Consider the following 12,248-nt stretch of genomic DNA (forward strand, 5'->3'; position numbering starts at 1 on the left):
GTCTCCTTGGAAGGCTCTTTGACTTTTTGAAGACTATCTTTCATTGGAATTAGTCATACACTGGCCTTTCTCCAATCTCTTCATAAGGGTATATTGAGATTGTCACAGCCTCCATGGATTGAGTAGGTAGGATTGCCATGTCAACCTTCATCTTATGGAATCTTGCTTTACCATCAATTTTGTTCCTCTCTTGTTATGCTTCTTCCCTTCCCAATCTATGTGCGGATCCAAAGATATATTTTCTTTCCGCTTGACCTCATTGCGGGCACAGACCTGCAAACTACTCATGCTACACTTCTGCATTCATGCTACCAGTTCTTTAAACCAGAAGGGTATTCCTTAACTAGTTAATCAGCAATAGGATGACACAAAACAAGAGTTTACAGAAGGCATGTTTATTCTGGTGAAACTTTTGGGGCGAAAAATCTATCAAATGAAAGCTTACATCCAATTAGTGTTTCAAAATGGCCTTGCAATGAAAGAATTTCCCCTTTTCTTAATGGACAAAGCCTTTAAACGACTAAAACAACTCCCTATTATCTCCAGCAGCTCACACAATCATTTTCCTTGCCGCTGCTGCTACAAGGACAATCTCTAAAAGCAAAGGATTCTCTACAAGAACTGCACTCTCTACTTTCTAAGATGATAGATCATTGTAATTGAAGCAAATACCCCATGGTGTATGATGAATTTGCTGCTGTGAATATGTTTTTGATGCAGTGCAAGGCAGGGGAATTCCCAAAAGAGATGTCCTAGCCCCCAGCAAATAACCACATAGAAAAATATAAACAATAACATAGAGACTTAAATCCAAAACAATACCAATTCTCATAATAAAATCATAAGATTTACATCCAACATGCCCAGCTGTAATGTCTTCTGTGTTATGGTCAGATACATCAGCAATTATAATAACTGTTTTGCAAGACCTCGCAAGATCCAAACACCTAGCTAGCCTAGAATCACAATTTGGTTGAAAGCCCTAAGAAGAATCTAAACTTGTGCTTGCAAGCCACTAAGTAACCTTTTTTTCCAAAGCCCACACTTAGCGACTAGCTCTGCTAAAATTCTCTCCTCTCAGCTACTCCATATTGAACTCTAGGTTGAATGATTGACTCTATACGTGTAATGTCCCCATCTTTTTAGCATCTCAGTGGAGTTCTTGGCTTTTATGTTCTCCGAAAGCTAAGTGGAGAAATAAGGAGAGATTGATTAAATTGATTTATTATAAAGTCATTAAATAAATTAAAATTAAGAGGTGACTTTATATTAAATTAATTTAATTTTCTAGAAGCACAACTAATTATTGTATTAGAAAGGGGGGAAGCTTCTAGAGAGTGCATTTTCTAGAAGTACAACTAATTATTGCCTTGGAAATTGGGGAAGCTTCAAGGGAGTGCAACTAAATAATATTTAATTTCCTTCTAGAAGGGTGAAGGAAAAGAATAAATAGGGAGGGCAGCCTCATTGTTGAACACCGAATGTGTTGCCATCTACTGTTCTGGATAGCTTGTGGAGCCAAGGGTTTTTGCAGTTGTTATATTGATCATTGGGAACGAACACTCCCATTGATTTGCATAATTGAGGTGGTGAAATATCTTCCGAATGGTTGCGACTATTGGAGAAGACAAATTAGTCTTCTCATTGTGCCAAATTTGTGGCCTAGGGCCAGCTTTGTGGAGTAAGGAATAAGTTAGAACTTGCTATAGTGATTTGTTACTGGAAAATTCATGTTTTTGGAGCAATTCTAGGTTTTTATCTTCTATGTCTTGCATTGTTTGAGAGTAGATATTTAGGGCATTAGTAGGGTTTGTAAAATCTATTGTAATCTGATTTATATCAGAATTTGTTGCCCTAATGTCTTATTGATGTAGATGCATATTTTACAATTTGTAATCAGTGTTATTCAAAAACAATTGCATGTTCATTGTTAGTTGTTTGGTGTGTTCTTTGGAAGCATATTCATTAAAGTTTGGCATTTAAAAAGTAATCAGAATTTACATATGCAATATATCTCTTGCTTGCAAAGTGTTTGACGAAATGTCAAACAATTGAAGTATAAAAGAATTTGGTGTTTGGAGAAGTTATAACTGGTTGGGGTTATTACAATACGTCACAAGACTCTCTACTTATACTAAACCAAGCCATAAGTTGGCCTAGCAAGTTATATTAAATAAACACTCACATTAAATACACCCTCAAGCCACAAGTCGGCTTGGCAACAAATATTGAATACATAAAATAACTAAATACTTAGGACAACCCCCAAGTTTACAATGCATAATTAACTCATAAGATCAAATAAGAGTACACACCTTTCTTGACAATAATGCATTGCTCTGCAATCATACTGCCAAGGTCTACCAAGTAATATGTGACAACTACTCATTTCCACAATATCACACAACACTTGATCAACATATTACCCAATCTGAAAATTAACTAGACACTGCTCCCTTACTTCCAAAGCATGTTCATCATGCAACCAACCAATCCTATAAGGACAAGGATGTCTCACCCTCTTTAAACCAAGTTTCTGAACCATCTCCGCGGCAACTAGGTTATTAGTACTTCCACTATCCACAATCAATTCCAACATTTACCTCCAGATTTCGAGTCTTGAACAAATTCTTCATGTGACAAGGTACCAACATCTTATTACCAAGCAACACTTGCCGAACTAGCAAGTTCTCCTCCACCTCAAGCTCATTCACTGAATCTACATTCTCATGTACCACAACAACTCTTCTATCACCAACCTTCTGGGAACATTCAAAAGATCTATGTCCTTTACCACACTTGAAACAAGTACCCTTAAATGCACCTCTGCCTGATCTTCTCTTCTACTCGACAGGTCTTGGTTCATCCTCAATAATCTGTTTATTCTTCACTTGTTTCTCCTTCCCTCGAGAATTACCTTGATGTCTTCTCGTCAACTTCTCTTCTACCCTAAGAGCATACTGATAAGCATCCTCAACTGAATCAATATTCAACATTCCAATCTCATTCTGAATATTGAATCTCAAACCATTAATACATCTAGCCACCTTTTATTTAGACAATTCTCTATGTCCAGACCGAATTGTCAACTTGAAAAACTCCTCGGTATAATCCTTCATGGTCATATCCTTCGCCTTCATATTCTGCAATGTCTTAAACAACTCAAGTTCATAAGCAAGAGTAATGAACTAAGCCTTCAATTTAGTCACCATCAATCTCCATCTAGTGATCTTTATTTCACCTTCCTCGTCTCTATCTCTTTGCAATTCTTTCCACCACAAAGCAGCGTGTCCTTTCAGCTTAGTTTGTGCCAATCTCACTTTGAGTGGATCTTCAATATCCTCTAACTCAAAGTAGTCTTCCAGCTCACCAATCCAATCAATTAGGTCTTTAAAATTCAAAGTATTAGAGGAATTAGAAACATTTGTTTTATGCTTCAACTTTAATTGAGATCCAGATCTATCCAACCGATCAAATTTGTCTTCATAGGTCTCTCCATCTAATCAACTCTGTCTTCACCACTACATCCAGAAACTCCAAATTCTCTGGCAGCTATAGCTCTCATAATCTTAGAGACTGTATCATTCTTTATCAGCTCCATCTCAGATCTGAAATCTACTTTAACTTTCTCTATAATTCTCGGCTCCACAACATCAAAAAGATCTGCAATTGCTCTAGGGTCCAATCTTCTCGGGGGCATCTTTCATGATCTTCAAAAGCCCAAAGCAACAAATCCACAAGATCAACAAGCTTTGATACCACTTGATGCAATGCAAAGTAGAAGAATCCCCAAAAGAGATGTCCTAGCCCTCAACAAATAACCACACAACGGAATATAAACAATAACACAGAGATTTAGATCCAAAACAATGCCAATTCTCATAACAGAATCATAAGATATACATCCAACATGCCTGGCTGTAAGGCTTTTCGGGTTATAGCCAAATACATCAACAATTACAATAACAGTTGTGCAACACATCGCAAGATCCAAAAACACCTAGCTAGCCCAGACTTACAATTGGGTAGAAAATCACAAGAAGAATCTAAATATGTGTTTGCAAACCACCAAGGAACCTTCTTGTTTTTCCAAGCCCACACTTAGCTACTAGCTCTTCTAAAATTCGCTCCTCTCAGCTACTCCATGCTGAACTCCAGGCTGAATGATTGACTCTAGACTTCACAAGACCCTCTTCTTATACTAAACCGAGCCATAAGTTGGCCTAGCAGGTTATATTAAATAAACACTCACATTAAATACACCCTCAAGCCACAAGTCAGCTTGGCAACAAACATTAAATACATGAAACAACTAAATACTTAGGACAAGCCCCAAGTTTACAATGCATAACTAACTCATAAGACCAAGTAAGAGTATGCGCCCTTAGGCATAGGTCCACATGTCATCCAACTATCCTAATCTAAGAGTGCACATACCAACTCTTTCTGATTGAAGCTTGCAAATGCAATCTCCAAAGTCTGCTAGTATATCAGGAACACGTTACCAGCAGCCACCAGAAACGGCTCTAACTCTAAGATGATTGCTCCAAGTATTATGCACACTTAGGATGAGATTCCCCCATATGCCTCAAACACATCCCCAACTGCTTAAGGCATAACGCCACAAATCCGAGGACAAAGCTCCTGCATACAGAATTGCTGACTACCCCAGGATGCTACTGCATCAGTTTTATTGGTTGCTGAAACCAGCGATTCTTCGAAATTGTCAAAATACAATGCCAGCAAATGGATGTCCCACTCCGTTGTGAGCATTTTCAATGATAAAGCAGTTGTTTTTGTGCTGAAAATGTGCCATTAACTACTAAAGGCAGATCCTTTTTGGATTAGGTGAAGTACAGGGAGTCCATGCTCATGCTTAGTGTTTGCAGTCTTTTACATTAGACACTGTCGTGGTGTTCATATCTGGTACCATATATCACAACTCTTACTACAAAATATAATATTATATTCTGTATGTATTTTTATTCTTTTTGTGCTTTTATTTTCTGTCATAGTATTCTTTCTATTCGTTCACTGTTCAGTCTATCGTTTAGTTAGTTTACTGTCACATTGCTGTAATTTTCTCCTGCTTTCTAAATGTCTTTATTTCAGCAATTTAGAGTGTTGACCCTTGGTCACTTGACATTTCAATTTGGTATTACTTGATAAATATTTGGATTATAACTTTGCATGGCATTCAGATAATTGGCAAAAATTCAGTTCTTGATGAATCATGATACACAAGCTCTTGGTTCATATTTGATATTTATAAAGTAATTTTCCTGTTTGGACTGTTTATGTCCTTTATTTGTAACACGATGCTTGGCATCTGTACCAGATGTGAGTTATTATGCTTTCAAATCATTGATCTGTAGTCCAGTCCCTTCTAACATCGTGTTATGTAGGCCATATGCTTTTATATCTGCTTCTCTGTGTTGAAGTTCATATTATGGTCTTTCTTCATATGAAAATGCATCAGATCTGTTAAAATCTGTTAAAAGCATTATAGTATATACATCCAAGCCTATTCCTCAGCTCTAAACTGACCACATTTTCATGTGGAGTATATTAGATCATCTTAGCATAATCAATATATGCTATTAAAAAGTGCCTAAAATTGTATAGACATGTCAATGTGTTTTTTGTTCTGTAAGCAATGATTTCAAGCTGATCTTTGGCTCAAACTGGGCAACAAGTGGTCCAGCTGTTAGGACCACAAGTAACAAATAAGCAGTCCAAACCATCAAGTGCTACGGCATAGCAGGAGCACAGAGCCTGCAAATCCACTGGCCTAGCTGGGATTTGAAACTTGGTGGTTTCTGAAACAGAATCACCTTTACTAATGGAGATTGACAAAAAGGCCTATAGATATGCCAATTTTTGTTATTCCACTTGATTTTTTTAAATCCAAATTCTTGAGGGCCCATATCCAGCATTTTGTATCATGGGATGCACGAAGTATCTGAATGGAGTCATTCCAATCCAATTGAGTTAGGCTTCCAGTTGGCAGTATAGATGTCTACAATGTTTATGATTTGAGGCTTACATAATACTGTTACCTAAAAGGTACTCAAGTCAGATCATTTGGTTAGATGGGCAGGTATTTTTTAAGAATATTTTATTATGTTTGATGAGTAGCTGCAATAACTAATATTTGTTTCTTGTTCATTTTTTGTGACAATGCTTAATGGTTGCTGGCAGCTCTTAGATTCAGTTTTAATTTATATTGTATAAAAGAAGAATTGTTGATTCTAATGCGATGGTCATATTGTTGTCAATTATCAAACAACTCCATAGATATGTGATGGAAAAGATGGATTGGCAACTTTTGATTTATGACATTTGTTTTAATGGCTGATACTTAGCAATGTACAATTTGAACAATATATAAGCTAAATAGCTGGTTTGTCTTCAATTTGGTGGGCTTCTAGAAGAGGCATCTCATATGCCAAGGTGTTGTCTCTTGGTAGTTGGTGGTGACCTAAAAATGTAAAAGTTTAAATATCTGTTTCCCTGCAGAGAATTATTCTTCAAGTAGTTTTTATTTTTTTTAATTTTCTGTTTTTAATCTTATATAAAAGAGCCAATGATGCTATCGCTAGTCACAATCAAGTAAGATATTGAACTACTTACTAGATATGTGATATAATAGATGGATTGGTAACATTTGATTTATCACAACCATGGTCAAACCCCAGAAACTTAATGAGGTAGGAATATGAACAACATATAAGGTAAATGGAATAAATAATCATCCTTTGGCTTCTACAAGGGCTATTTCATACACCAGTGTGACATCTCTTGGTGGCAATCTAAAAAGGTACCTTAACCATTTTATAGTTGTGAGAGCTATAATACAAAATGTGTTCTACAGACTGATTCTACGTCTAGACTTTTTTTGTGTTGTCACCTCCCATGAAATTCTGTCTTTGATGACCTCGTATGTTTTTTGATCATTAGTGAGTTAGGTTCTTAGGAAATTGTATTTTGAACTCAGTCCATTAAAATATTTTTCCGTAAGTTTTTGTATGAAAGGTGTATCTGTTTATCATCAAGTCACAGAGCTGGTTTTTGCTGCAAGGGATTTGCTAAATTTTGGAGGGATTTTTTTTTTCAAGTCCTTCAGTTTTATATTTTGTGCACTTGAAGTCCTCCTCAATCAGTGCAAATATTTTCTTCACTTTTCCTCTTTTGCAACAGAAGGCCCCGATAATCTTCTTCAGTTCCATCTGAACTGTTTTAAGGGCCATAAGTGTTAACAAAGGGAAACAGGGGCAGATCAAAAATTTGATCTGATGGGAGTGGTTCTATGAACAATGTGTAGGACCAGCTCATGAACATGCCACTTAAATTATCTTGTCCCACCCTCATTTGATATAGAGCTTTCTGTTTATGTAATAACCCCAATAGGTTATAACTTTTTCAAACACCAAAAATCTTTATACTTCAGTTGTTTGACATTTCGTCAAACACTTTGCAAGCAAGCTCTGATACCACTGTAATGGCCCTCCTCAAATCTGCTCTAAAAAATGCTGATGAAAGCTCAAAGAATTTCATCAAACAATTCACATGCAAGGGACGTATGACTGATATAGTATTTCAGCTAGCTTCAAATGACTTTTTTTTCAATTTGCATCAATGAGAATCTTGTGCTAGAAGACTACAATGGACTACACAATGACCTAACATGAGTGTGCTACTAATTTTGACAATATTCAGTGCATATATATGATATAAGCATGAGAAATGAACACCTACAGCCAACTGACATTTTTACAAACAGTTGGTATGCAAACTAACTAGCTGATAAATAATGATATTAAATTGCTTAAATGACACCAGCAACTATTATCTTCTTAATTGCAATGAAAATTACAATGCTCATGAAATATGGCCAAGACTTTGGCATTTACATGGATTACAAAATGATAATGTTGGTATAATGCACACTTAATGCTGAAAGCTTATAACACCCTAAAAAGCAATAGTAACAAAAGAACCTGGTTGTAGATGGCTGTAATAATTTCCTTCTATGCTGCCCCTTCTGCTTTGCTTTTTTCAAACTGTTTTTTTCGGTTCTGCTTTTTTTGATTGCTTTTCCGTATCCGCTTTTTCCGCCTGCTTTTTTGGTTTCGCTTTTTTCGGACTGCTTTTTCGTACCTGCTTTTTCAGTTTGCTTTTTCTATTCCGCTTTTTCGGACTGCTACTATGTTGAATCTCAAGACCATATCTTTCAATGGCGTCAAGATTTTCAGCTTGAAGGGATTTCGTCCTCCAAACTATTGAGACATAATCTTCAGAAAATTTTCCAATTTCTTTGATATTTCCAAGCCTGCATAAAAGAAGCTCTTCCATTTCTTTTATAGTGTTCTCACAAGAGCTCCATCCTTCGTTTTCTCAATGTGGGATAAAACATAACTCCCTCTATGTAACTTATGTCTCCAATTTGTTAGAAAATAAAGGGGACTCTTCTAATTTAAATATTTCCCACAACTATAGTCTATGCATTAATAAAGTTAAATATTTAAATTTAACTTTATAAAATAGCTTTATCAATGCATAACAAATCTTATCATTGATAAACAAGTCTTTTTGTCAATTTTAAACAATTACCATCGACATATCGTTGCCACTGGATGTCCGCCCATGCCCAAGATGACTTACTATAAATAGTAAGTATGCCCAAAGTTGCCTCAAAACCCCTCAGAAAGACCTCCAACTGAAACTATCTAGGCCAAATGGCCTCTAAGTCCCTTTAATGTCCTGGTTAGCCTACGGGACCGTGGGGAAGTAGGCTAACGACAACATCATACTATGAATGCTAAAAAAGGGGACATTACAGTTTAAGAGTGCTTTTTATGTCAGGGATTAGCCTATCCATTCAAGAACTCTGTCTATTGTACCAACTTCATGTGCATGACTGTGCATCTGCTTCCAAAATCAGTAGTAAAATCAGGATTATGGCCTTGAGTCTGAACAAGTGATCTATTGTTGTAGCATTATTGATACCTGAATGCATATTGCCATGCAAATTGGAAGTGATTTTTTTTAATCTGGTGTGATAATTTTGTGGTCTACAGTTCGATAACATTCTGCTTTTTCCTGAAAATTTAGGGCATAGGTGTGCATTTTGTTTATTCTAGTAAATGAACGCTGCTCATTATTTAGTGAATTGGTGGCCATTATACTTGGCTTGTTGAAATCATTCTTGTGCTTTACATTCTATAATTCTGCAGTTTTTCTTCAAAACATAAAACAAGAAGATTTGTCTCAATTGCTATCATATTAAGTTCTGAAAACCATAATTATAATATAAATTTAGAATTGGTGTTGATCTCTACTAATATGATTATGCCTGTACATTTCTTTTGCAGCGCGAAGTGCTTCACTGCTCACATAATATACTTGCTTCCAAAAGGGATTGCGTTGCCTTTTCTGCAGTTTTTCACAGTTCTTTTCTGCTGCCAGATTTCAGCTCACATGCTGACTTTGCTCAGGGTTCCATTACATCTTTTCGTGGACTTACTGATGCAAGTAAATCTTGGAAAGATATCAGTCTAGAAAAGCGTCGATTTGATGGATATGATGTAGATATTGGGTCAGGTCATGTCAGAGAAGCTGCTCCAGGCCGCTCAGAATCAAATCATCCAATGATTACCTCAGATGATATTTTTCGTGACAGAAATCCTGGAGATTCCTTTGCATTAGTAGGGGAATCTGGACGTTCAAGGAAACTATTTACATACTCAACTCAATTAGGTGCTGGTGACAATAGAGAAGATGCAGAAAGAAGGACGAAGAATTCTAGGAAGGTGAGGAATTGTTATTAATTTTTACTATCTCTATTTGATTTTCTTTTTATTTGGCTTGTGCTGATGTTTATGTGCTATGCTTTAGCAGATTGCTGAGACACTTAAAAGAGAAATGGTAATGACACCAACGGAGGCCTCTATGCAAAATAGACGGTTACCAAAGGGATATGCATATGTTCCTCTTCTTGATCTTCAAAATGCTGGGCCACAAGATTCATAATCTTTATCTAGATTCTGGTTGTATTATGATTGAACAAGTCCTCATTTATGTGTATTCTCAATCACTGTCTCAATTGTGATTTGCTTTGTCGACTCAAATTTTTAGGTTAATGGTCGGCATATTCATGCTTGTACAATTATCTGGATTTTTAGGGAGAGAATGCCACTGAATGGGATAAAAAAATAAAGCAATCCATCTCTGCGAGTAGAGATGCCTTCGAGGTTAAGGAAGTTTTGATAGGGAATTGTATCTATATCATGGATGAAGTTGTACAAATGAACAGAGTATCTCCCTCTGTAATTAATACGCATTGCTGGGCTTCTGCCTAGTGGAAATGCAGTGAGGAATCTGCATCTTCCAATATTGTATTTTTAACAGAATGAAATTCAAAAGAAATAGCCAATGTGTCATTTTGTGTAAATTACACGTGTAATTTTTCAAATGATGCTTCACCATTTGCTGAGATGCGTGTAAACAACAAACATTGATGGCATACTTTAGCAAGTTGTAGATATTCTTGTAATATATAATTCTGTGTAGTTCACTTCAAACATACCCACAAGCAAGGGATATGAAATTTTCTCAGCAAGTTAAATTTACTAGCTTAATGTTTTGCCAAAACCAAAGCTATTGAGAGGTGAGTCATGACTGCGAGTGCATTGTTGAAGACCACAGATGGACTTTTTGTTTATGCTTATATATACAAACACGCATTTATGTTCTGTTCACAAGTCTTGTAAATTCATAATTGCGATGCTTACTTTTGTATAGCTGATGGAAGTAGGTGGACATGAATGTATAATAAAAGGAACTGGGATGGGGTTGAAATATATGATTTTCATTTCTCATCGATTCTTAATTTGGACAACTCATGGTCAGTGGTACTGAGCATGTGTTTTTGCTGTTGCCCACCTTGATTGCCATTAAGTATCTTCTTCTAAAACCAAATTTGGCACTAAGCTGTCCATATAGTTTCTCCCGGGAACAAAAATTACGGGCTACATGGTTTCTGCTCAAGAACAACCTGGAAAAAAAGAAGTTTATGGTCTTTTCTTGGTCTTGTAAAAGATAACGCCTTTGAAATAAAATAGTTTTACAGATTTATGAGCCAATAATGTGTTGAGGATTACAGGCATAGCGAATTTTTGTTTTCTGATTACTCTGTTCAAGGTAGATGTCTAATTTTTATCTATACCATGAAAGGTTTCAGTAGCTTTAAGTCTTGATTTTTGAGGATTGTGCACCAAGTTCAAGGTAGATGTCTAATTTTTATCAATACCATGAAAGATTTTAGTAGCTTCGAGTCTTGATTTTTAACGAATCTGGTGATTAATTAATTAATCCTTGAGATATGGGGCTGATAGAACTTTGCACCTAGATGCTACAGAACAGTTACACTCGCAGGTCCATATCCAGTAGTGTTGGGGATTGTAAAGCAGTTTTATTGGCAAGGGAAATTAGCATACAAATTAATAATCCAAATACACACTGGAATATGGAAACGCAGGATCAATAAGGGGAATTTGTCATAATAATATTTAGTACATTTTAGATCAAATAATTCTATTTATCATTGCCATTTCTGTTGGAACAAACATTAATTATTGAATGTGGAGAGCTCTGCACTTTTAGCTTGGGTTGATTGAGAATTAATGATGGAAGAAAGGAAACGACGTGTTAATTATCCCTAGTTTATGGTTGGACTTTAGTTCTTGTTTTAAAAATTGAAACTAAAAACTCATAAAATAAACACTTACAATTCTAATAAAAAGTAAAATGTGATTAATTTAAGATCAAATCATATTTTAATTGTAAATGTGATTAATTTAGATTAGATAATATTTTAATTGTAAATGTGATTAATTCTTGCATCAATAAACCTCTATTGCTTCTATTGTTTTGGATTTGTGTTAACAATTCAAACATCACGCTTTGTCAAAACTGAAGTTTGGTTGTTCAACATATTTATATGGAAAAGGGTTGAGTCTATCAAAAGATGAAAATTTTTCTTTCCTTCGAAAATTTATCAAGAGAGTTTGGTTCATTCAAAGAAAGGAAATTCTCGATGGGATAATCAAGTGATAAAGACCAAAGTCAAAAAATATATAAAATTTGATATTAACAAAGCATGTCATTGGGTTGATTCATTTAAATAAAGGAAATTTCTCCATGAGATAATCAATTAATGAATACTTAAGACCAGAAAATTGAAAAAG

General features: G+C 35.6%; 1 protein-coding gene across 1 annotated transcript in view; it reads left to right on the forward strand.

The window, feature by feature from the left end:
- LOC149542740 (PHD finger family protein) overlaps positions 1-10,453 on the forward strand; it is a 65,501-nt gene extending 55,048 nt beyond the window's left edge. Inside the window, exons 16-17 of the mRNA XM_089797627.1 lie at positions 9,375-9,812; positions 9,901-10,453. Coding sequence (XP_089653753.1) covers positions 9,375-9,812; positions 9,901-10,032 — 570 coding nt within the window. The 3' untranslated portion in view covers positions 10,033-10,453. The remainder of the gene's footprint in view (positions 1-9,374; positions 9,813-9,900) is intronic.
- The last annotated feature ends 1,795 nt before the right edge of the window (positions 10,454-12,248 follow it).

Source organism: Cupressus sempervirens, chromosome 8 (genome assembly GCF_028749045.1).
Source record: "Cupressus sempervirens isolate cs-2001-9-10 chromosome 8, ASM2874904v1, whole genome shotgun sequence".
NCBI classification, from domain to species: domain Eukaryota; kingdom Viridiplantae; phylum Streptophyta; class Pinopsida; order Cupressales; family Cupressaceae; genus Cupressus; species Cupressus sempervirens.